This window comes from Pseudorca crassidens, chromosome 8 (genome assembly GCF_039906515.1).
Source record: "Pseudorca crassidens isolate mPseCra1 chromosome 8, mPseCra1.hap1, whole genome shotgun sequence".
In the NCBI taxonomy this organism is placed as follows: domain Eukaryota; kingdom Metazoa; phylum Chordata; class Mammalia; order Artiodactyla; family Delphinidae; genus Pseudorca; species Pseudorca crassidens.
The window spans coordinates 10,791,227-10,811,886 of record NC_090303.1 but is presented as its reverse complement, the minus strand read 5'-3'; the positions used below and the strand labels follow the sequence as shown (position 1 = coordinate 10,811,886).

Here is a 20,660-nt window from a genome sequence, read left to right as displayed (position 1 = left end):
GAAGGACAAACAGAAAGGGGCTTCTGTGTTGGGTGAGGTGTGCATTAGCCCAAGAAAGGCTGATTTCAGCTTAGTAGGAAGGAAGACTTCTCACAGTCTTGAGCTCTGAGTCATGAGAGAGTTGCTTTGTGGCACAATGACCCGCCTGATGTGGTCTAAGTAGGACCCGGTGACCAGCTGAAAGTCCCACCCCACCAGAGAGTAACCCCCTGCCAACCACGAATACCTCTGCGGGGCCTGCCAGACGAGACGCACCTCCAGTCCCTGCAGGGCTCTTGTTCAGCAGCGCTAGGATTCCTTTAGTGATCCCAGGGCCTCGGCACCTCTCAGAGGCTGAACTACAGCCAAGCAGCTGTTTTCACCAGGCCCTGTGTTTGTTTTTTTCTGACATCAACCAATTCTCCGACACCAGGTGCGTGCCAAAGGATTCAATTCATTTCTCACATTCACCTCCCGAGTGAGCACAGACCCCACAGGGGGAGGGCCCAGTCCCACAAGGATACCCACACCCTGAAAGCAGTTGGTACAGCCTGCCCACACTTCTGCCCAGCTGACTACAAATTCAGGGGCTCCTACGACCCTTTCTTTCATGTTCCACACATTGCTAGAATGACTCACAGAACTAGGAAAGCACTGTACTTGCAGTTGTAAAGGAAATAAATGAACAGCCGTATGAAGAAGAACAAAGGCAGGTTTGGATCCTCTGGGTGGGGCGGCAGAGTGCACCACCCTCCCAGCACGCGGGAGCGTTCACCCACCCGGAAGCCGGCCCCTCACTGTCCAAGAGTGCTATGGACATTTCATTACGTGGGCCTCAGTGATGAAGCCACTGCCACAGACGGAACTCCAGCTCCAGCCCCCATGCCCCCGGGTGGGAGCTGATGGTTCCGGGTCTTTCTGGTGACCAGCCCCCCATCCTGAGGCGAAGTGAATAACAAGAGATACTCCCACCACTCAGGCAATTCCAAGGGTCTTAGGTGCTCCAGGCTGGGACAGAAAGTATACACCAAGTACATATTTCTACTATGTTACACCATGGGTTCAGATCCACTGAGAGCACCTGGTGGAAAGTGCATTGAGGCAGGCCGGTGGTCTCAGAGGGGTGGCTCATCTCCCTTCCTGTCTCCCCAGGGTCCGCAGGCAGACAGATCCCCATTTCCCTCAGTTGAGAAATGAGGGCATTCACTTTAAGGTTAGTTGTGAAGATCAAATGAGGTGTGTGTCAGAGTGCTTTAGAAATGTCAGAACTAGTGTCTGAGTCTGCCTTTGGGCCATTTCTGCACTTGTGCTCAAATACTGAGATTGGGCTTAATGGCAGATGTGGAAATCATTCATTCATCCCACCAGAGCCTTTGGTGAGAATCATTCATTCATCCCATGTGGCCTCCCACTGAGCCTGGCCTTCTGTTAGGTTATGAATAACCGCCCACCACCTGCTGAATGTGGCCTTCTGGAAGGGTCTTCAACTTTAAGAAGGGGAGTTCAGAGGGGGCAGACCACCTCCAGATGTCTGGGAGTTTTTCTTCGGGTGGAGATGCCACCAGGGTATTTGCATAAGAGCTCCCCAGCCCGGGCCAGAGCTGCACTGTAGAATCCAGTGAGGGTTGAGCAGAAAGGCGAGAAACCGGGCAGCCGGCAGAGCGCCCGCGCCCCCTGGTGGCCGCCGGCTGCACCTCGCTCCTTCCCGGACAGGGTCTGCGGCCCGGCAGTCTGGCTCTGGGTTCCCTGGTCCATTCACTGGTTGCTCTTGAATGGCTTGCGAGTGCCTGCGGGCCTCCAGAACTCTCGGGCTGTGCTGTGCGCCACCAGCCACAGGGCTCTGAGCACTTGCAGCGGGGCGAGTCCAAAGTGAGGTGTGCAGCCAGTGGCAAACACACCCTGGGTGTCAAAGACAGTACCCCCAGAAGTAGAATGTGATGTTGATAATTTTATATTGGACGCCTGTTGCAATAATAATATTTTCAATAAGTTATGTTAAATAAAATATGATTTAAATGTATTGTGGCTGTTAGAAAGCTGAAAATTCCATATGTGGGGTGAATCCCATTTCTTTAGGTTGGATAGTGCCGTTCTAGACACTTGGTTCCCAGACTTTGGGATTTCACGGGTGAGCAAAAGCCCGCCCCCCCCCGCCCCGCCCCAGGTCTGACTACCAGTTTGATACTTTGCTAAGTGACGGTGTTTTAAAAAGTACTACCACCGCCATTCCCGTGAGGATGGGCGTTCTGTTATCAGAGATGCAGGATGCCACGGTCAGAGTAGAGAGCCCGCTGAACTGCCCACTCATGGCCCATTGATTCGTTTTCTCATTGAGTGGGGAGAGCTCTGTCAGGCCCAGAGTGCAGGGCGGCTCTCCGAGGGGCCTCTCTTGTGAACGCGCACACAGTCTTGCCCTCTCCCTTCTCGGCGTCCACGCCTTCTGCAACCTGATACTTGCAGGAGCCCTGCGAGGCGCGGGGACCGGGAAAGGTGAGGAGGCAGAGGACTGCCCAGCCTCGGTCTGTGGGTGTCACCTGGTCCTTAGAGCCACGACTACTGTGCGAAGCTGAGCGAGACCCAGGCAGCTGCAATCAATCCCGAGAAGAAAGGGCAGGCTCAGTCCCTAGACCTGGCCCTTGGAATCCCATCACTGTCCCCTGATCCCTGCTGCCCACCCTGCTCTGCTCAGGGACGGAGAGAAATATGCTAGGGAAGGCCACATTCCAGGCCCACATCCATAGGCTCATTGGCGTAGTTCCTTGTCAAGGGTGTGATTTGGGCTCAAAATATTTTTTTTCTTACTGCAACATAAAATACGTTCAGAGCATAAACTTCAGAAGATAGAGTTGACTAAAAGGAGATAGACACACAATGACATCATACAAAAGATAGCACCGTTAGCAGTAAGATCTCTCCTGTCCTGCCCCCTCTAATACACACCCATATATTTTTCAAAACTGTAATTAGGGACTTCCCTGGTGTCACAGTGGTTAAGAATCCGCCTGCCAGTGCAGGGGACACGGGTTCGAGCCCTGGTCTGAGAAGATCCCACATTCCACGCAGCAACTAAGCCCGTGCGTCACAACTACTGAGCCCATGTGCCACAACTACTGAAGCCTGCATGTCTAGAGCCTGTGCTCCACAACAAGAGAAGCCACTGCAATGAGAAGCCTGCACACAAAAACGAAGAGTAGCCCCTGGCTGCAACTAGAGAAAGCCCGCACGCAACAACGAAGACCCAACGCAGCCAAAAATAAATAAAATTTTAAGATAAAATAAAAATAAAAAAATTAATCAGCAATCATATTAGGTACAATTGTATTTTTTTAAAAAAAGGGGAAAAAGGGACTTTCCTGGCAGTTCACTGGTTAAGACTTCATGCTTCCATTGCAGGTGGTGCGGGTTCAATCCCCGGTTGGGGAACTAAGATCCCACATGCCTCACGGTACGTCCAAAAAAAAAAAAAAAAGGGCAAAATATTTGAATAAACATTTCTCCAGAGAAGAGACACGAATGGCCAATGAGCACATGAAAAGTTGCCCAATGTCATCAGTCATCAGGGAAATGCAAATCAAAACCTCAATGAGATACCACTTCACACTCTTTATGACGGTTATTTTAAAAAAATCCTTGCCAACATTCTGTTATTTTCTATTTTTTGGTGTGTTTTTTTTTTTTTTTTTTTTTTTGCGGTACGCGGGCCTCTCACTGTCGTGGCCTCTCCCGTTGCGGAGCACAGGCTCCGGACGCGCAGGCTCAGCGGCCGTGGCTCACGGGCCCAGCCGCTCCGCGGCATGTGGGATCTTCCCGGACCGGGGCACGAACCCGTGTCCCCTGCATTGGCAGGCGGATGCTTAACCACTGCGCCACCAGGGAAGTCCAGAAGAGCTGGACTTCAACCCAGTCTGTGGAGCTTCGGGGTGGGTGCCCAAACCCTCAGCTCAGCTTCATTGTAGGGAACGGCCACAGTCTGACATGCCCAGAGCTGGCAGGTTTGTTTTGTGGGTACATGGCCCTTCTGGGGGGAGTGTGTACTTTTGGCATGGAAACTCTATGTGGACAGTTCCCATCCTCAGTGGGAAACCTCAGCAGGTCAAAACACAAGACTGCAAAAGCGGCCCCTTCTGTGGAAGGCGGCCCTCCTGAGACAAACCCTTGACAAACCCTCTCTAGACCCAAGCCTGTTTGCTTTCGTTTTCTCACTGACGGGAGCTTTCTCTGCCAAGCTGCCACTCAGCAACACCTCCTGTCGTCGGTCAGTGAGTGGGCCGTGTGTGTCCACCAGGGCCAGCCCCGCACTGGAGCCAGCAGCTGTGGCGGTGAGCAGCGCAGCATCCGTCAGGGCCACCATGACTGGCGGTGAGGACTGACACAAACAAACGATGACAGAAAGCAATGAAATGTCTGCAGGTGACCTGCGTGCTTCAAGAGAGAAGTACTGTGTGTCTCACTAGCTCAGGACAAGGTGCTCCGCAGAAGGGGGCCATGAGGGTGGGCTGGGAGGGGAATTCAAGGAATAAAGAGCATGTAGGAGAGGACCCGAGGAAGGAGGCTCAAGCAGGTGAAGAGGGCAACAGGGACACTCCTCCCAGAGGTAGAAGCATGTGCAAAGGTCCTGAGGATGGAAGGGGCTGGGGTCCTGTCACCTGAAAGCGCTCTGCGCTTGTGTGTGGGGATGATTCTGGAAGGCCAGCAGGCCCATCTGATTAGGATGCTGCCGTCTTCCTAAGTGCAGTGAGAAGGGGGTGTTAAGCCGGGTGGCATTCTCCACGGACAACTGGTAGCCACGGGGAATTAGACCACAGCAGGTTAGGATTTGAGAGAAGGCGCAAGTCCAGGGTGAGAAGTGTGCTGATCCCACAGTTACTCAGGGGTGGAGCCAGCTTGCCTCGGCAGGGGCCCCACATAATGGATGGAGGTGAAGGGAGGCAGCAGGGTTACTGGTGTGAGCAGCCGGGACAGGAACACCGGGAGGAAGGGCTTGTCCCAAAGCCACCAGAGTCACCAGAGCTGGGGAGAAATGCCGGAGTAGGCCATCTGGGGGCTTTGGGGGCCTCGAGGCCTCTTCCAGGGCAGGAGCAGCCAGACACAGACCTGCATGGCGGGAGGTGACCCCCCCTGCCCCCCAGGAGAGGAGAGGTGACAGTGACAAGGGGAAGCCTCAGTAAGTTCTCAGCCCTTCCATGACACACCCAAAGGCCACGGCAAACAGCGACCTCTCTCCACACCAACAGGGCACAATCAAACAAGGACGCCCCCAAATTTAGGGTGCCCCAGGAAGAGGAAGAGCTTAGCGTTGGGGACAGAGAAGCCACCTACTGAGAGAGGAGAGGAGAGGGCCTGGGGCTGGAGGGGGCCGGGGCAGGGGCAGGGGCTAGGGAGAGGCTCTGCTAGCCTGAGCGGGGGCGGGTGTGCTCAATCTGGCCTTCCTTGGGTTGGCTCCCTGGAGAAACCCCAGGCATGGGGACGGGCTCCCAGAGTCTGGGGGGTCCTGGCTACCGGTGTCCCAGAGGTAGGGTTCCCAGGCCGTGGGATGCCCATACCCAGCACCGACACAGACAGCAGCTGGGACAGTGTGTGCCCCCAGTGTGTGCTCTGCCCAAGCCCCGTCCCAAGACGGCCCTGGGACCCTCAAGCTTCCCCAATGGCCCAATAGGAACAATGGAGTCCTACAGGAGGGGAGGAGAGAGAAAGAGACCAAGGCGCTGAGGACATTCGGAAACCCAAGAGGGGCAGCCTTGGATTCAGGGGTCAGCAGAGGACACTGGGGTGACATTTGCCAAATCGGCGGTGGCTGGAGACTGTCCGCCCCCCGACACAAGCCTACGCCCATCACAGACTCAGCGTCCTTTATTGCACAGCGAGACTGCGATCCTTCCCCGGTGTGGGCGCGGGTGGAGAACCCCTCGGCCAGGCCCCGGTGCGGGCAGGTAGGCCGGCTCAGCAGTCCGGCCACAGGAGGGTGAAGGTACCGCGGCTGCAGCGGAAATCCGGCTCTGGCTGCTCCGACTTGGGCTCCACGGAGACCAGGCGCCGAGCCCCGCGCTGGGTCAGCGGGATGCAGTCGGAGACGCGGACCTCCAGGGCCCGGCCCTCCCTGAAGGACGGAGGTCAGGGTCAGGACGGGCAGGGCTCCGCAGCCCCGCAGCTGCCCCCGCGCCCCGAGACTCACCCCTGGCAGTGCGCGGCCAGCACGCCCACCAGCTCCCCGACGCGGTTATCCAGTGGCGGCCGGGAGCGGTGCAGACACACCACCAGGTCGTCGTAGCCCCGCGCGTGCAGCACCACCAGCTGGTCCCGCCCGCTGGTCACGCTCAGCCCGGTCACCTGAAGGGGGCGGGGTCTCAGGGTCAGGGGCGCGGCAGGCCCTCCTCCCCAAACCTGCACCTCCACCCCACAGCCCAGCAGCACAGGCCCGCCCCCCGCACGCATCTTCCCCTCCCCAGCACCCCGCCCGCTCCCCTCGGCCTCTCCCGAGCTCCCCTCCTCTCCCCCAGGCCCCACAACCCTGCTGTCCCCTCTAGGTCCCCTTCCTCCCTCTCTGGTTCTGCCCATAAAGGCGAGGGTCGGGCAGGGCGCACCGCACACGAGGGCTTTTTGCCCTGATGGAATGTTCTAGATCTGCACAGTCTAACGTGGCACCACTGCTCACCTGTGGCTCTCCAGCACCTGAATGTGCTGGTGCCACTGAGGAGCTGAACTTTTACTTTTCTTTCCTTTTCATTGCATTTAAATAGCCACATGGGTCGTGGCCACCATACCGGATGGTCCTCCAGCCTGACAGTTACACGGACTCCCAGCCTCAGTCCCTGCCCTGGGTTGCCCCTTGGCCTGTGGGAATATGAGCTGCGACTCCAGGGAGCAAGTGGGTCACAGAACTGGACAGAGGGGTGGAAGGCGGGGACAGGGTCCCAGGGGTGGCAGCCACACACTGCAGCCAGCTCCACGCGGTCCAGTGGCGGAGACCCCCGGGCAGGCACTGGCACAGATGTGGGGAAGAGGGGCCATTTGGCATTTCGTTCTGCCAAAGAGTGGAGCAGGAGGGGGGCGAGGAGGCTGAGGATGGGGCTCTGGGCCCCCCACCCGTGGGGCAACCGGAAGCCTCTGCAGGCTGTTCAGCAGGGGTGCATGGGGCGGGGGAGGAGTTGCCGTCCTGAGCTGATGCTGAGTTCTAGAAAGCTCCGGCCATCCCAGGTAGGCATGAGGGGAGGGGCCCGGCAGTGCCCAGCAGGACACCAGGCCAGCTAGGGCCTCACGGATGCCCCCGCCCCCACACAGGGCTCACCACGTCCAGGGGCACGGCCCGCATCACCCGGTACTGCCGGCCCGGCTCCAGCTTGTAGAGGTGCCGGTCTGTGAGCAGAAGCGCCCGGTCCCGGCTTTTGTTGAAGCGATTCACCTGCAGGACAGGTGCTCTCAGGGTCACTTGCCTGCCCCAGGGGGCTCCCCAGCAGGTGTGGCCAGTGGCCTCGCCTCCCTGAGGCCACTCTCTCACTGACGGGACTGGAGCTGACGACTTTTGAAGTTTCAGGGTCAGCTGTGAAACCTCTAAGCTAGGCCTGGGCCAGGGCTGCCACGGGCCTGCAGCCCTGTATCCACTGCTCACCTTTCGGACATGGCTGGAGAAGAGCACGGCCCCGAAGCCGTCCTTTTCCCGAAGCGTCTTCAGTCGCTGAGCAAACAGGCCTGAGGCTGTGGGGTTGTCTGTGGCCTGAGGACAGATGGGGGCTGCTTGGGATGGGGTCTTGGGACCATGCTTGACTGACAGCAACTCTCAGGGAATTGGCACAGTTATCCTTGACCTCAGAGAACCTCGTCAGGCCATGCGCCAGCCTCCTGGTGGGTCCACCTGCCACGCTGGCTTCCCTAAGGCCCACCGCACAGACCCCCTGCAGCCCTGAGGTTCTAGGCACACATGTCTGTGCCGTCCACACCACCCACCAGCCCAGCTCCCCACGCCAGGCCCGGGCAGACTGAGAGATGGAAGGGGCTGGTGGGACCTCGCTCCTCCATGCCCAGCCACCCACCTGGGCAAACCTCTCGCCCCTGAGCCTTCATCCCCTGCAGAATGGGGCCAGGGGGCGGCTCACAGCACCCATGTGGGCCAAGGGGGGCCATGGCATGGAGTCAGGGGGCTGTGCCTAAGAAGGGGGATCTGTGCCGGAGAATGGGGGGGCTGACCTGAAAACACAGGAAGGCAAGTGGGAGTAGGGCAGAGGGGGAGGTGCTGAGTAAAGCCCAGGCTAGCTGGTTCTGGGTGAAAACCCTTGAACTTCAGAGGCCAGGGGCAGGAACAGAGGGGTACAGCCCACAGGACAGCCAGGCTCAAGGAGAGGACAGCTGAGGCGGACATGGGCAAGGTTTCAGCCTTGAGCCTCTTCTTGGCACCCAGACCCCACAGCCCTGACACTTACGGAGGACAAGTAGTCCCGGGCCCAGGCCCGCCGGCAGCCCCAGTCCTGTCGCAGCTCCTGCAGGGCCGCCATGGCGGCCACCTTGGCCTTGATCTGAGCCATGTCTGAAGGGGGGATGTTCTTCACCAGCTGCCGGGCCCGCCACCTGGAGAGGGCCAGGTGGTCAGACAGACCCCTGTGCAGGCCTCACCCTTCCCTACTCCTGGTTCTGCCCCTTTTCCTGAGAACACACATTAGTGCCTTTTCATGTCCCTTCCCCCACAGGATAAGGCCAGGCCCCTCAGCCAGGCACTAGCCACCCTCTGTGTCCCAGCCTCCCTGGTCTCAGTGGAAGGTGGCCTCTCCTGCTCTGAGCGTGCTGGTTGCCCTTCACACCTCTCCTAAAGAACTCCTACTCAGCCTTCAAAGCCCTGCTCAGTTGCAGAGTTTCCCCCACTTCTAGCTCTGACCCACCACCCTCCCTGCAAGCCTCTAGCAAGGAGATGGAGGCCTGCATCCCCTCCAGATGTCCAGAATGGTGCTGGGGACATTAGGAATCTTCCACCGGCTGTGGGGTGTGGGCAGCCAGCTGATGTGCACAGCCCCCTGTTTTCTGCTTATCCAGTGGGACCACCTGTCTCCTGGCTAGCACCAAGGGGTTCAGATGGCCCGGTCCGGGTGTTCAGTGGGCTCTAGCTGAGTGGAAAAGAGTGAGGGGCGGTGGCAGAGGGCGAGTACCTGCAGAAGAGCGCCTGGCAGATGTCCTGGAAAGGCTGCAGCACAGCAGGGGGCAGCGGCCACACAAGGTCACGGCCGTAGAGCGGGGGCTGCCGTGCAGCCTGGAATCGCCGCTGCATCTCTGCCAGGTGAGCGCGCACCTTGTGCCTCCGGAACCAGCGCATGATGGTGTAGACGGCCCTCAGTCGCCGGAAGTGCCGCCTGGCCAGCGTGCCTCGCCATGCCTGGGGGGCCAGTGGGAGGTGGTGCTCCATTAGGCCCTGCCAGGCCCCGCCTCCCTCACCTTAGGAGACCCCAAAATGGAGGGGCACCCGAGAATGTAACCATCAAAACCCAGACTGAAGATCCTACAAGGCAAGCGGCCCAGCGAACCCACAGATTAAAAGAGACTTAAGCAACGTATAGACCCTGAGTTGAACAGACTGAGGACACGACTGGGGACGTGTGGTTATTGACTGGACAGGACAGCAGCAAGTCAGTGTGAATTTCTAAATCCTGTTTCTGTGATGCTATTAGGTCATGTTCTTAAAAAAAAAACCCTGTGTGTTATAGGAGATAACAGAGGTAACAATGAAATGCAGTGTGTCGTCCTTAGTTGGATTCTGGGTTTTTAAAAGATGTAATGGAGGACTTCCCTGGTGGCACAGGGGTTAAGAATCCGCCTGCCAATGCAGGGGACACGGGTTCGATCCCTGGGTCAAGAAGGTCCACATTCTGCGGAGCAACTAAGCCTGCGTGCCACACCTACTGAAGCCCGCACGCCTAGAGCCCGTGCTCCGCAACAAGAGAAGCCACCGCGGTGAGAAGCTCACGCACTGCAACAAAGAGTAGCCCCCATTCGCCGCAACTAGAGAAAGCCCGTGTGCAGCAGCAAAGACCCAACATAGCCAAAAAAAAAAGACTGCTCTACCATACCATTTAAGAATTAAAAAATAAAAGATGTAATGGGTCATAGTGGGACCCTTTCAGAAATTTAAATATGGCCTACATATTAGACATTCAGATGTGTAGAATATACTTTATCAGTGTTAGGTTTCTTTTTTTGTTTGTTTCTTTTTTTTTTTTTTTTTTGGCCATGCCCTGCAGCATGCGGGATCTTAGTTCCCCCACCAGAGATGGAACCCGTGCCCCCTGCAGTGGAAGCGCAGGGCCCTAACCACTGCACCGCCAGGGAACTCCCAGTGTTAGGCTTCTTGAATGTGCTAATGTCAGTGTGGTTGTAAAGGTGGATGACCTTGTTCTTAGGATATGCGTGCTGAAGGATTTAGGGGTGTCATTACTTTATATGGTTTGGGAAAAAATACAAATATATGCATATGTGAGTATCTGTATGTGCGTATGGAGAAAGAGAGATAGAGACAGAGAGACAAAGATGGGGGGGAGGGGAGAACATAATTGGAGCAATCCAGGTGAATAGTAATCATTGTACAAATCTTTCCACTTTTCTGTAGGTTTGAAATGTTAAAAATAAAAAGTTATGGGGAGAGGTGGGAGAATCCTTATCCTTTGGGAAGACATACTGAAATGATTATAAATGAAATGATTTGCTTCCGAATAACTGGGATAGAGGTGCGATGTCTACCCAAAACCACGTTGGTCACGTGACGTGGTTGACACAGGGCAGTAGCATATGGGAATAGAGCACACCATTCTGCACGCTTTTCTCCAGGTCTGAAATCTTTCAGAATAAATGGAAGAAAAGAAGGAAAAAAGAAAGGAAGGAAGGAAGCCAGATTCCTGAGTGTCTTGTTTTGAGCACCTGGGCCTGAGGCTGGTGGCCACGGAACAGAGGGGACCCGAACAACAGCCCCACTTTTTGCTTAAGTCAGTTTCAGTGTCGGTTTGTCACCGGCGAGCGGGGGCTCCTCCGGTACTTGGAAGTGTGCCTGTGCTCCCCCCAGGTAACGCACATCCCCCCAACTCCGGGTGGTACACATCCATCTCTCCCCTCCCCCCAGGTAACGCACACAGCTCTTTCCTGCCCATCCTCCCACGCCCTCCCTGGGGGCCGTCCAGCCCCACCGCACCTTCTGTAGCAGCAGCACGATGATGGGGATGAGACACGCGCGGCTCTGCTCCAGCGTGACCAGCGTCCGGGGCGAACGGATGAAGAGTTTGCTGTGGCCGAAGGCCACGTCCCCCTGCAGCCCGTGCTGCTCCAGGAGGGCGCTCACGGCCGCCCTATCGGAGCCCAGCAGGTGGTTTGGCCACGTGTACTCACAGGTCATCTTGTACCTGTCACAGAAGGACCGGGCAGTGGGCGCCAGACCCTGTGGAGGAGTGCGGATTCGCCCCGCCTTGACTCGCCCCGCCCCCATTCCCCCCCGACCCCGACCCCATGCATGCAGGCTCCCGCCTTGAAGTCTGAAAAGCGCCCCGCGGCCCGCTGCTGGAACCCCTCAAGGACACGCCCCTGGGGGAGGGGGCCGTACCTGAGCAGGAATCGAGAATAGGGCTGGCGGGAAGCGAAGCCAGCCCTGCGGACCCTCACGTTCTCCAGCAGCCCCAGGTATGCGACCTGGTGCCGACAGTGGCCCTCGTCCAGCTTCGCGGCCAACTTGTCCTCATTGGGCTTGATGCAGCGGATGTAGAAGGGCTCCTGTGGGGACAAAGGACACTCGGAGAGGCCAGTGTCACGGCCCTACAGTCACCTGGCAGGGGCAGCAAGTGAGCTGTCTCCATCCTGCCGTCTCCATCCTCCCACGCTGCCGTCTGTCCACGTGGGGAAGAGGCTCTCAGGGGAAGGGGAGGCTGAGGGCCCAAGGGCAGGCCGAAGGCTGAGGCCAGGAGGAGACTGGGGATGAGGGGTGGCGGGCAGCATGGGACCTGGGAGCCCAGTGCTGGGTGCGGGCAGGAGGCTGGCCCAGAGCCAGGTTCCGACCGGGCAGCAAAGCCCCTTAGCCCTTCCTTTCGCTTCCCAGAGGCCCTGCTGAGTCTCTGGATATTCTGCTGTCCTTCCACTGCCCCCTCTGACTTTAGGCCCCAAGCTCTGTAAGGTGCTCGTGCCACTTTCCTGTCCCTGTGACCCCAGCTTCCAGAAGCTAACCCGTATCTGGGCAGCACCAGGGCTGGGCCAACCCAAGCTCTGAGCAAGGTCTCCCCCAGCCCATCCCCAAGAGGCAATGAGGCCAGGGGAAGGCTGCTGGGACCCCACATTTACTCAAGCCTCGGCCTCGTCCAGGGCATCTTAACCTGTGCAGTGGCCGGTCCCTCCCTGCTGGAGGGGTTGTGGCTTGCAGCAGAGAGGAAACAGAAGGATCCGGAAGGATCCAGACTCAGGGTGGGGTTGCGGGGGGGGGGGGCCGTACCTTGGAGGCCAGGTTTTCCACCAGGGCCACCATGGAGTTCTTGAAGAGCGTGCCAGCCGTCAGGGGGCGCTTGGTCACCTCCGTGATGTCCTGCTGCCCATCTGGCCACATGGCCCGCAGGGTGGGGTCCGTGCTGTGGACATAGGCTGCATGGCCAGCCGCCCTCCAGGACAGCCCACACCCCAGCCTGGCCATTTGTAAGCTTCATGGCCTCAGCTTTGACCCTCAGGCTGTCTGTGAGGGTCAGACTGGAGTGTCTGAAGGCCCTTCCAGCCAGAGCCCCTGGGCCCTCGCCCTCTGGTGCCCACACGCATGCCCACGGAGCCTGCTCACCTGTTGTACAGCAGCCGCTTGAAGTCCTGGAAGAGGGAGTCTCTGTTCTTGTCAATGAAGCCCTCCACCGAGTACCTGGTCGGGGGGGACAGGGCCACTGAGGAGATGGGGCCCTCGGACGGCCCCCAGCATGCCCCTCCCCCTCCCCCCACCTGGTCAGCCTCTCTTCCTTCCTCCTCACGTGCTCGTCTTCCTTCCCCTGTCCTTTCTGTCTTCCCTCTCATCACAGAAGCCCTCCTCCCTCCAAAGCTTCTCTCCTGAGAGATGCCAAATGTCGCATCACTGAACCCTGGCCCTAGCACATACACGCGGTGTGACCTGACCTAGAACAAGTTACTTAAACTCTCTGTGCCTCAACAGAGACCATGAGCTCAGAACAGCGCCTACTGAGTTTCCAAAAATATCGGCGATTGCAATTACAACCAGGAACTCCTGAGTCATTGGTCTATTTTGTTCCAGTGGCACCGAGAGCCTCAGATTCATCGTCTCATCCTTTGACTGTTAGAAAGCTCAGTGCTAAAATCTTGGCTTCACTTGCAGCTCCTAGAAAGGCTCAAGGCCATGGGATCTGACTTCTGGTGGCTTCGTCTTTTGGACTCTTATTTCTTCTCCTTGAGAAGGACACGTTGGACACTTGTGCCTCTCTCTGTATCACCTCAGATCCACCTCCAGGTGAGGTGAGTGACAGGGAAATTAATAATAATCACGGCCACTCCTGGAAGACACCTGGGGCCTCGGTACTCAGTGTGTGGCCTGAGGACCCGCAGTGTCCATCTGGCCTGGGAGCTTGTTAGAGACACAGCCTCTCGCCCCTCTGCTCCTCCTTGCTGGCCTGCACCTTGATGTGCAGGCTTTGCTCAAAGCGTGACGAGAACTGGCCCTGGCCTAGAAGCAGAGGTCCACCCGGGCTGCACCTCGGAATCTCCAGCCCCTCTCCCAGAAATGGGTGTTTTTTAAAAAGCTTCCCAGAAGATTCTATGATGCAGCCAGGGCTGAGAATCGCTATCTTAAAAGCCCCATTGTATGTATGCTTTTTACTTGTGAATCTGGTGAAGGGAATATTTTCAGTGCCTTAAAAAGGGGAAGGGGCAGAGGAGGGGGACCAGACGCTCAGTGGGGGGCCCTTACATGACATCCCCTGCATAGTGCTTGATCCGGAAGTCTCGGCCAAACTCCATGGTCTTGTCTGTGGGGCAGAGCTATGGGGGGGGGGGAGGCAGGCCAGGTCAAGGCACAGAAGGTGTGGGGGGATCTGGGGGAGGGGGGGCAGTCCTGCAGAGAAGGCTGAGCCACCGCCAAGGACCCCACCCCCACCCCAAGACAGGCAGCGTGGCACCTGTGGCGCCCTTTCCAGTGCTGGGACCAGCCGGGGGTGCACAGGGCGGGGGAGACCGCAGGGGCGGAGGGGCACCTGGCGGCTGGTGTAGTGCGGATGGTGGCGGTGGTGCGTGTCCAGGGTCTGCAGGAAGATCCGGTCGGTGATGGGGCCCGCGCTGCCGCAGGCCTCATCCAGCACAGCCAGGATGCCCCGGTGGGGCCGCTCCACCAGGTCCACGATGGTGGCGTTGTTGAAGTACTCCACCTGCGGGAGGGCAAACAGGGCAGCTCCCGAGCCCCGTCACCGGCCTCGCGCCCGAGTTCCTGCCCGGCGCCCGCTCCCCCACCCCCCCACCCGCCCTCCTCTGCACACACCCGCCCGCCCAGCGCCATGCCTCTCCCTCCGGGCCCGCGCTGTGCAGGACGGCCCGGCACTCACGCTCTGCCAGGCGATGCCCTCCCGCTCGTACTCTTCCTGCTCCTGCTTCAGGATGAGCTGGATGAAGAGCTGCTGCAGCTTCTCGTTGCAGTAATTGATGCAGAACTGCTCGAAGCTGGGGGCGGAGGGGCCGCTGAGAGTCATGCCTCGACCGCCCACCTCAGGGCTTTGGCTCCACGGGGAACGAGCGCAACAAATGACAGGCTTCCCCGCGAACAGATCCCCAGAAGTCTGCCTGAGGGCGCTGGTGCCAGGCGTCCCAAGTGGCCTCTCTGTCGGGGAGCATCTCCCGCTCCGGGCCGCTCTTTTACCCGCCTGCCCCCAAGTCCAGCACGCACGCCCTGGAGTGGATCTGGGAGTCCCAGCGACGGGAAGTGAGACGAGATATCGCCTTCCCAGGCACCAGTGGACGGCGGCACAGCTGAGGCCGGCTTGAAGGCACGAGCCTGGGGCCAGGGACCGACTGGCACTGACGCCGGACCCCCTGCTCCCCAGCCCAGCCGAGCTCCCCAGGACTAAGGCGGCCTTAGAGGGTGGGCGGGGTCAGGGTGTGGTGGCAGGGCTACCCACCTGTTGACAGGGAACACCTCGAAGCCGTAGATGTCCAGCACGCCGATGACTGTGTCCTTGCCGTCGCGTCGGGGGTCCCGGTCCCGGGGTTCCATGACACGGTTGATCCGGTCCACCACCCACTCAAACAGCCGCTGGTACACTGCCTGGGAAGAGGCCAGGAGCCAGCTGCCTCTGACTGCCTCTGGCCTCGTCTCCTCCGGGAAGGCCTCCAGGTTGCCCCCCCACCTCCAGAGCACCTTGGCACAGGCGTCCCGGGCATAGCTGGCCTCGGCCGCAGTGTGGCCCTTCTCGATGAGTTCCCTGCCTCCCGAGGCCACGGTGCGAGCCAGCAGGCAGCGCAGCACCATCTCCCGGGGTGTGGCCGTCAGCTCAGCCACGTGGTCCACCAGCACCTCATCAGTCACCGCCAGGCCCCTCTGCTCCAGACTGCCCTCCTCCAGCTCCACAAACTTGATGTTTCCCTGGTGATGCGGGAACCATGAAGTCAGGCTCCGCGCCTCAGAGGAGCCTGCTGCACCCCTCTGCCCCTGGGGGCGCGGGGGGAGGCAGGGACGCGGGGTACAGTAGAGCTTGGCTTCTACCACATACACAGCCAGAGAGAGAGAGAGGGGAGCGCTTCCTGGAGCACGCCAGAGCCTTCCCCAAGGCTTCCCACCCGAATGTCATGTGAATGGTCCCACTGCATCCTTCTGCAGCTGGCTATGTGCTACCCATTCCTCATGCTTCCTCAGAGAGAACTAAGGCTCAGAGGCGTTGAGTAACCTGCCCAAGGCCACACAGCTCTTAGGTGACGGAAGCAAAAGGCCAGTCTGCATGTGTTCAGCTTTACTGAGCCCAGACTGCCCTTGCCTGCTAAGTCCGGGCTGATCTAGCAGACAAGGACCAGGCCCATTCTGGGCACGCAGGGCCCACGGCTCAGGGCCCGGCCTGTGGGAACCCACAGCCAAAGCAACTCAGTTTCAGCAGAGGGAGAAGTGGGCCAGTTACATGGCTGGTTGTCAGAGGCCAGTCTCCTCCTCCAGGGGAGGCACCCGGCCAGGGCACCGCGTGGGGAAATGGCCGCAGAGCCCACAGCCAGGCTCACCAGGTGCAGAATGGAGGCCAGGATCCGGTGCACGGAGGCCACCTCCTCAGGACTGAAGCCGATCACCCGCATGGCCTCCGTCACCGCCTGGTGGTGGCTCTTCTCATCGCTGTCCAAGACCTGGGGGAGAAAGGTCCCAGCACCCAGTGCCACGCTGAGCCTCGACTCCTCTGTCCCAGGGAGCATGCTCACCCACTGTACCCCCATCCCGGCACTGAGCCCCGATTCCTCCAACTGAAAGCCCGCCGAGTCAGGGCCCCCCCAGTCCCTCTGAACCATGCACACCGCCCTGGCCCCTGCTGAAGCCACTGGCCACTAGCACCAGGGTCCTGGGACTAAGCGTGATTAGAGCCTCGGCTCCCTGCCCCCACTCACACTGAGCCCCGCCCCCTGGCGGGTGAAATTATATAGCGCAGGGTTTCTCTGCAGGTGCAGTTCTTGCAGCTCTTTGTCCTCACAGCCCCGCAGCACCTGGAGGACCCGACACCCCTCCGTTAGGCCCCTGAGCTCCAAAGACCCCACCCACGTACGCAGGACAAACAGACGCGTCCTTCAACCACCGCTGACCCAACAAATTCATGGTGTGGGTCAGCACAGTGATGGTGTGGACACCGGAGCCCAGGGAGAACCTACTTCTAGGTCAGATACTGTGTAGACACCACACCTATCCAGGGAAAGACCACTTCAGTGGTCACAGAGAGTGACCACAGAGACCCACTTCAGAGGTCAGACACATTGCAGACATTGCCTGTGTCCTGGGAGGACCTACTTCAGTGATCAGACACGATGTAGACGCTGCCAATGTCCAGGCAGACGCACTTCGGTGAGTCAGAAAGAATGTAGATACCACCCAAGTCCAAGGAGACCCCGCCTCAGTGGGCCAAACATGGTGTAACCACCTGAGTCCAGGGAGACACCACCTCAGTGGGTCTAACCCAGTGTAGACACTATCAGTGTCCAGAATCCACCTCAGTGTCAGACATGGTGTGGACACTGCCCTGCCCGCATCCAGGGGGACCCCACGTCAGAGTCAGATGAATAAGGTGTACACACAGCCACGTCCAGGGAGCTCCCACTGCAGTAGGGGCGGGGCTGGGGCGATGGAACGGAGGGAGAGGGGAAGGAAAGGGACTGTGGGTGGGGCAATCAGAAGGCCTTCCCTGCAGGTCTCCCCCTGCCTGCTTTGGCTCACCTGGTAGAAGGCATGGAAGTTCCTCTCGCCCACGTGCTGCTTGAGGACCCGAGACTGAGGAGAGAGGAGCAGCTGGACAGAGGCCTGGATGTTGGCCCCACCCCAGGGGACCTGTCCCAGAGCCCCTGGGGCAGTGCAGGTGGGGGTGGTGGCTGACCTGGCTTCAGGGGGAGCCCCGCCCAGTGAAGCTGGGACACCTGAGAAGGTAGGTTCCTGTCCCCAGGATGCCAGGCCTGGGGGGCTCGGCGTGGTGGGGCAGCTCTGCCTGGTCCCCCCAAGGGAGGCCTTTGTGCGGCCCACCTGCCCAGGGTCTCAGTGTTAAGGCCCACCTTCTCCAGCAGGTAGCTGTGGATGTGTCCCCCCACAGGGTCTCCTTTGAAGTCAAAGTTGATATCCATGTACTTGCCGAAGCGGCTGGAGTTGTGGTTGCGGTTGGTGCGAGCGTTGCCGAAGGCCTCCAGCACGCAGGTGGACTTGAGCAGCACGTCCTTGACCCTGCGGGGGGCAGAGGGGCCGAGGGGCTGTAGCGCAAAGACCTCGCGCTGGGGGCCGTGCCCAGGTCCAGCATCCCCCGCCTGAGGCTACCCCATCACAGGAGGAGAGGGAGCCTGAGGGCCTGGCCTCACCCTGCGCTGCCCCTTGCAGGCCTTTGACTCTGAGATGCCGGGAAAGGCACCTGCAGGGGGCTCACGTCGGTTGTCCTGTAAAGCCTTGAGCCTTGAAAGGCACTGGCCCTGCCTTTCCAGACCAAAGCTGCAGCCCGGTGAGGAGCTGGGTCTGCACGCTCGGCGCTGCCAGCCGTGTGTGCTTGGGAACTTCCATCGCTGTTCCCACCCCACTCCTGCCCCGAACCCCACCTTACCCCACCTCAACAGGAAGAGCCGGGGCTCCCACACAGCCCCTACAAATGCCCGCTGGTGAGCAACTGGCAGGCAGGTGGGCCCTGGGTTCCTGACCCAAACCCTGACACCCGGCCTGGCATCCTGGGCCTTCCTGATGGGCCAGCCAACCTCTCCACTTCCATCAGGTCCCGGTGAGGGCTCGGCACCCCTCTGTCGGCCCTCTGCACCTCACTCCCTTCCTGTCCCTAGGGGAAGGGCACCCACGTGCTGGGCCTCGCCTCTCCTGGGGTCGAGAGGTCCGGGCTGCGGCTCACCTGGAGGCTTGCTGACAGCCACTGAACTTGGCCTGAGCCGGGCTCCATTGTGTCTCTTGCCCCCCACCAGGCATGAGGCCGCTCCCCACCCCCTCCCCAGCCTCACCTCTCCACCTCGGCCCGCTGGCTCGGGTTGGTGACGGCAGCGATGTACTGCATGATGTGCCTGCTGGCTTCCGTCTTCCCTGCCCCACTCTCCCCTGCCGGAAGGAAGGACAGTCAGACAATTTCTGGCTGCTCCCCCTTAACCAGCTCCCGGTGCCCATCCCCACTCCCAGGTGCTCCAGTCACCTCCCCATCATTGACAGATGAAAACACCGGGGCGCAGGGAGGCTGTGAGCCAGAGCCTGGGCCCTGGCTGCAGGGCAGGTACCTGAGATAACAATGCAGGTATCCCTGGACCGGCGCTTCATCGCCCTGTAGGCAGCGTTGGCCACAGCGTACAGGTGGGGCGGCCGCTCATAGAGCTCGCGTCCCTGGTACCTGGCGATGGCCTCGGGCCCGTACAGGGGCAGCTCCTGGTAGGGGTTCACGGACACCAGCACTTCACCGATGTACGTGTAGATGTGGCCCTTCTCGAACCTGGCACAGGCAGGGCCGGTCCTCAGTGCTCGGGGCCTCGGGGACACACACCTAGGTCCCAGGGCATTGGGCCCAGGCGGGAAGCCTTGGGGCCCTGGCCCACCCGCAGGGCTGAGAGTAGACGAGGGAGTCGGGGGGAGAGGGGGTGCCGGCTGACTTGAGACTTCCTGGTGCCGTTTGCCGGGAGTCGCACCCCACACGAGGTGGTGGTGGGATCCAGGCTGCTCTCCACGGGGATCCTGATGTCACGGGAATCATGACTACCCGCTTTATTAAGGGACTGACTTGCCCCAGGCCTCGCGGGCCAAGGCAGAGCTGGCAGTGTGGGAAGCTGGGTTGAGGACCAGAGCAGATGGGGGTGGGAGGCGGAGGGAGGGGCCTCCAGCTGTTTCCGCCTCAAGACCTGGGCGGGGACCCAGAAGCAGAAGCGACCCCGCCCAGCCCCACCCAGACAGCAGGGACTGGGAGGGGTGCCACCCCCCCCCACCCCGGGGAGTTCTGGGCGCTTCCCGGCAGGAGCCTAGTCACCCGGAAGGGTGCCTGTGTGCATCATCCCTCCCTCGACTCTTCTGCCCTGGGAGGAGCCTGCTGCCCTGACGGACCCGCCCTGCCCCTGACAGCCGGTCCGGGTTCCTCTTCCTCAGCTGCCTCAGACGGACGCGGGAGTTCCCTGGCTTGGCTCCCTGCACACCCGGGACCTGCTGGAGACAGACTCTCCCATCTGCAAGCTGTGTGGCCCCAGGCTCGGGGTTCCATCGTTAATACGGAGATGGTAATACCTGTCTCAGAAGCTAGTTTATAGGAATGAAGTGAAATCATGCTTAGCTCTCTGCCCCCAAAAGAGCAGCTCATTTCCTGTCTGACTCTCCATCCCACAGCCCTGACCTTGGCTCAGGGGCCGCCTGTACCTGACTTCAGCAATCGGGGGTCAGTGGGACCTGTCCCCAAGCTCTGCACAGTCACCTTCTGCTCCCCCTGGCTGTCCAGGGATGAAGCCAGCTCCTGGTGCCACGACCAACTCCTCCCTGCCCTCTGCCCTCTGGCAAATAGGGCCCCGTGTCACTTCTACCGGCCATGCCCTGAAGCACTCCACATGCCCCCCTGAGAGTGTCATCTCAGCTTGTCCACCTGCACCCCCCAGGGTGGGCCCTGACCACTTCCCTTGGAGCCCCCAGGGCCCAGCACAGCCCCACTAGGGGGACGGAGCATCCACCCGGTCCGGGGGCCTGGCACCTGCCAGGAGGAGGGGTCAGGAGGCACCTGGGCTGTGTGGGAGGCCCGGGTCTGGGAAGCCTGCTCTAGCACTGGCTGGTTGCCCTGGCCCTGAGGCGACAGTCCTTCCTGTCCCAACGTCCCCCTGCAGTCACGCAGACAGCGGGCTGGGGCTGGCGGAGACCAGCGGGAGTGGGGATGGGGAGAAGGGGAGCCCCTGCCCTAGGTCTACCTGAGCTTCAGGTTCTCCATGAAGTCTTCCATGGTCACTTGGTCCAAAAGCACAAAGTCGGGCTTGCCGCACTCAGGTCCTTCGTCCTCCATCCTGCCGGCGGGAAGCACCCAGGCCAGGTT

At 59.9% G+C, this 20,660-nt stretch overlaps 1 protein-coding gene across 3 annotated transcripts; it reads right to left on the bottom strand.

Annotated features, from left to right (window-relative positions):
• Positions 1-5,818: 5,818 nt before the first annotated feature.
• On the bottom strand, positions 5,819-20,660 carry MYO1G (myosin IG). 3 transcript variants are annotated; one of them, XM_067745776.1, is made up of 22 exons: positions 20,539-20,660; positions 18,886-19,094; positions 18,619-18,712; positions 17,686-17,851; positions 17,357-17,410; positions 16,540-16,635; positions 16,165-16,284; positions 15,317-15,541; positions 15,078-15,223; positions 14,508-14,622; positions 14,163-14,333; positions 13,880-13,950; positions 12,752-12,826; positions 12,419-12,551; positions 11,543-11,709; positions 11,138-11,345; positions 9,111-9,334; positions 8,394-8,538; positions 7,586-7,690; positions 7,265-7,378; positions 6,152-6,306; positions 5,819-6,076 (listed from the first exon to the last, which is right to left on the bottom strand). In XM_067745776.1, the coding sequence occupies exons 1-22, from the start codon at positions 20,628-20,630 to the stop codon at positions 5,920-5,922; spliced, it is 3,042 nt and encodes a 1,013-aa protein (XP_067601877.1). In that variant the 5' UTR covers positions 20,631-20,660; the 3' UTR covers positions 5,819-5,919. The 3 variants fall into 3 exon arrangements, with proteins under 3 accessions (XP_067601877.1, XP_067601876.1, XP_067601878.1); XM_067745775.1 differs by having other exon boundaries at positions 15,078-15,541; XM_067745777.1 differs by lacking the exon at positions 7,265-7,378 and having other exon boundaries at positions 15,078-15,541.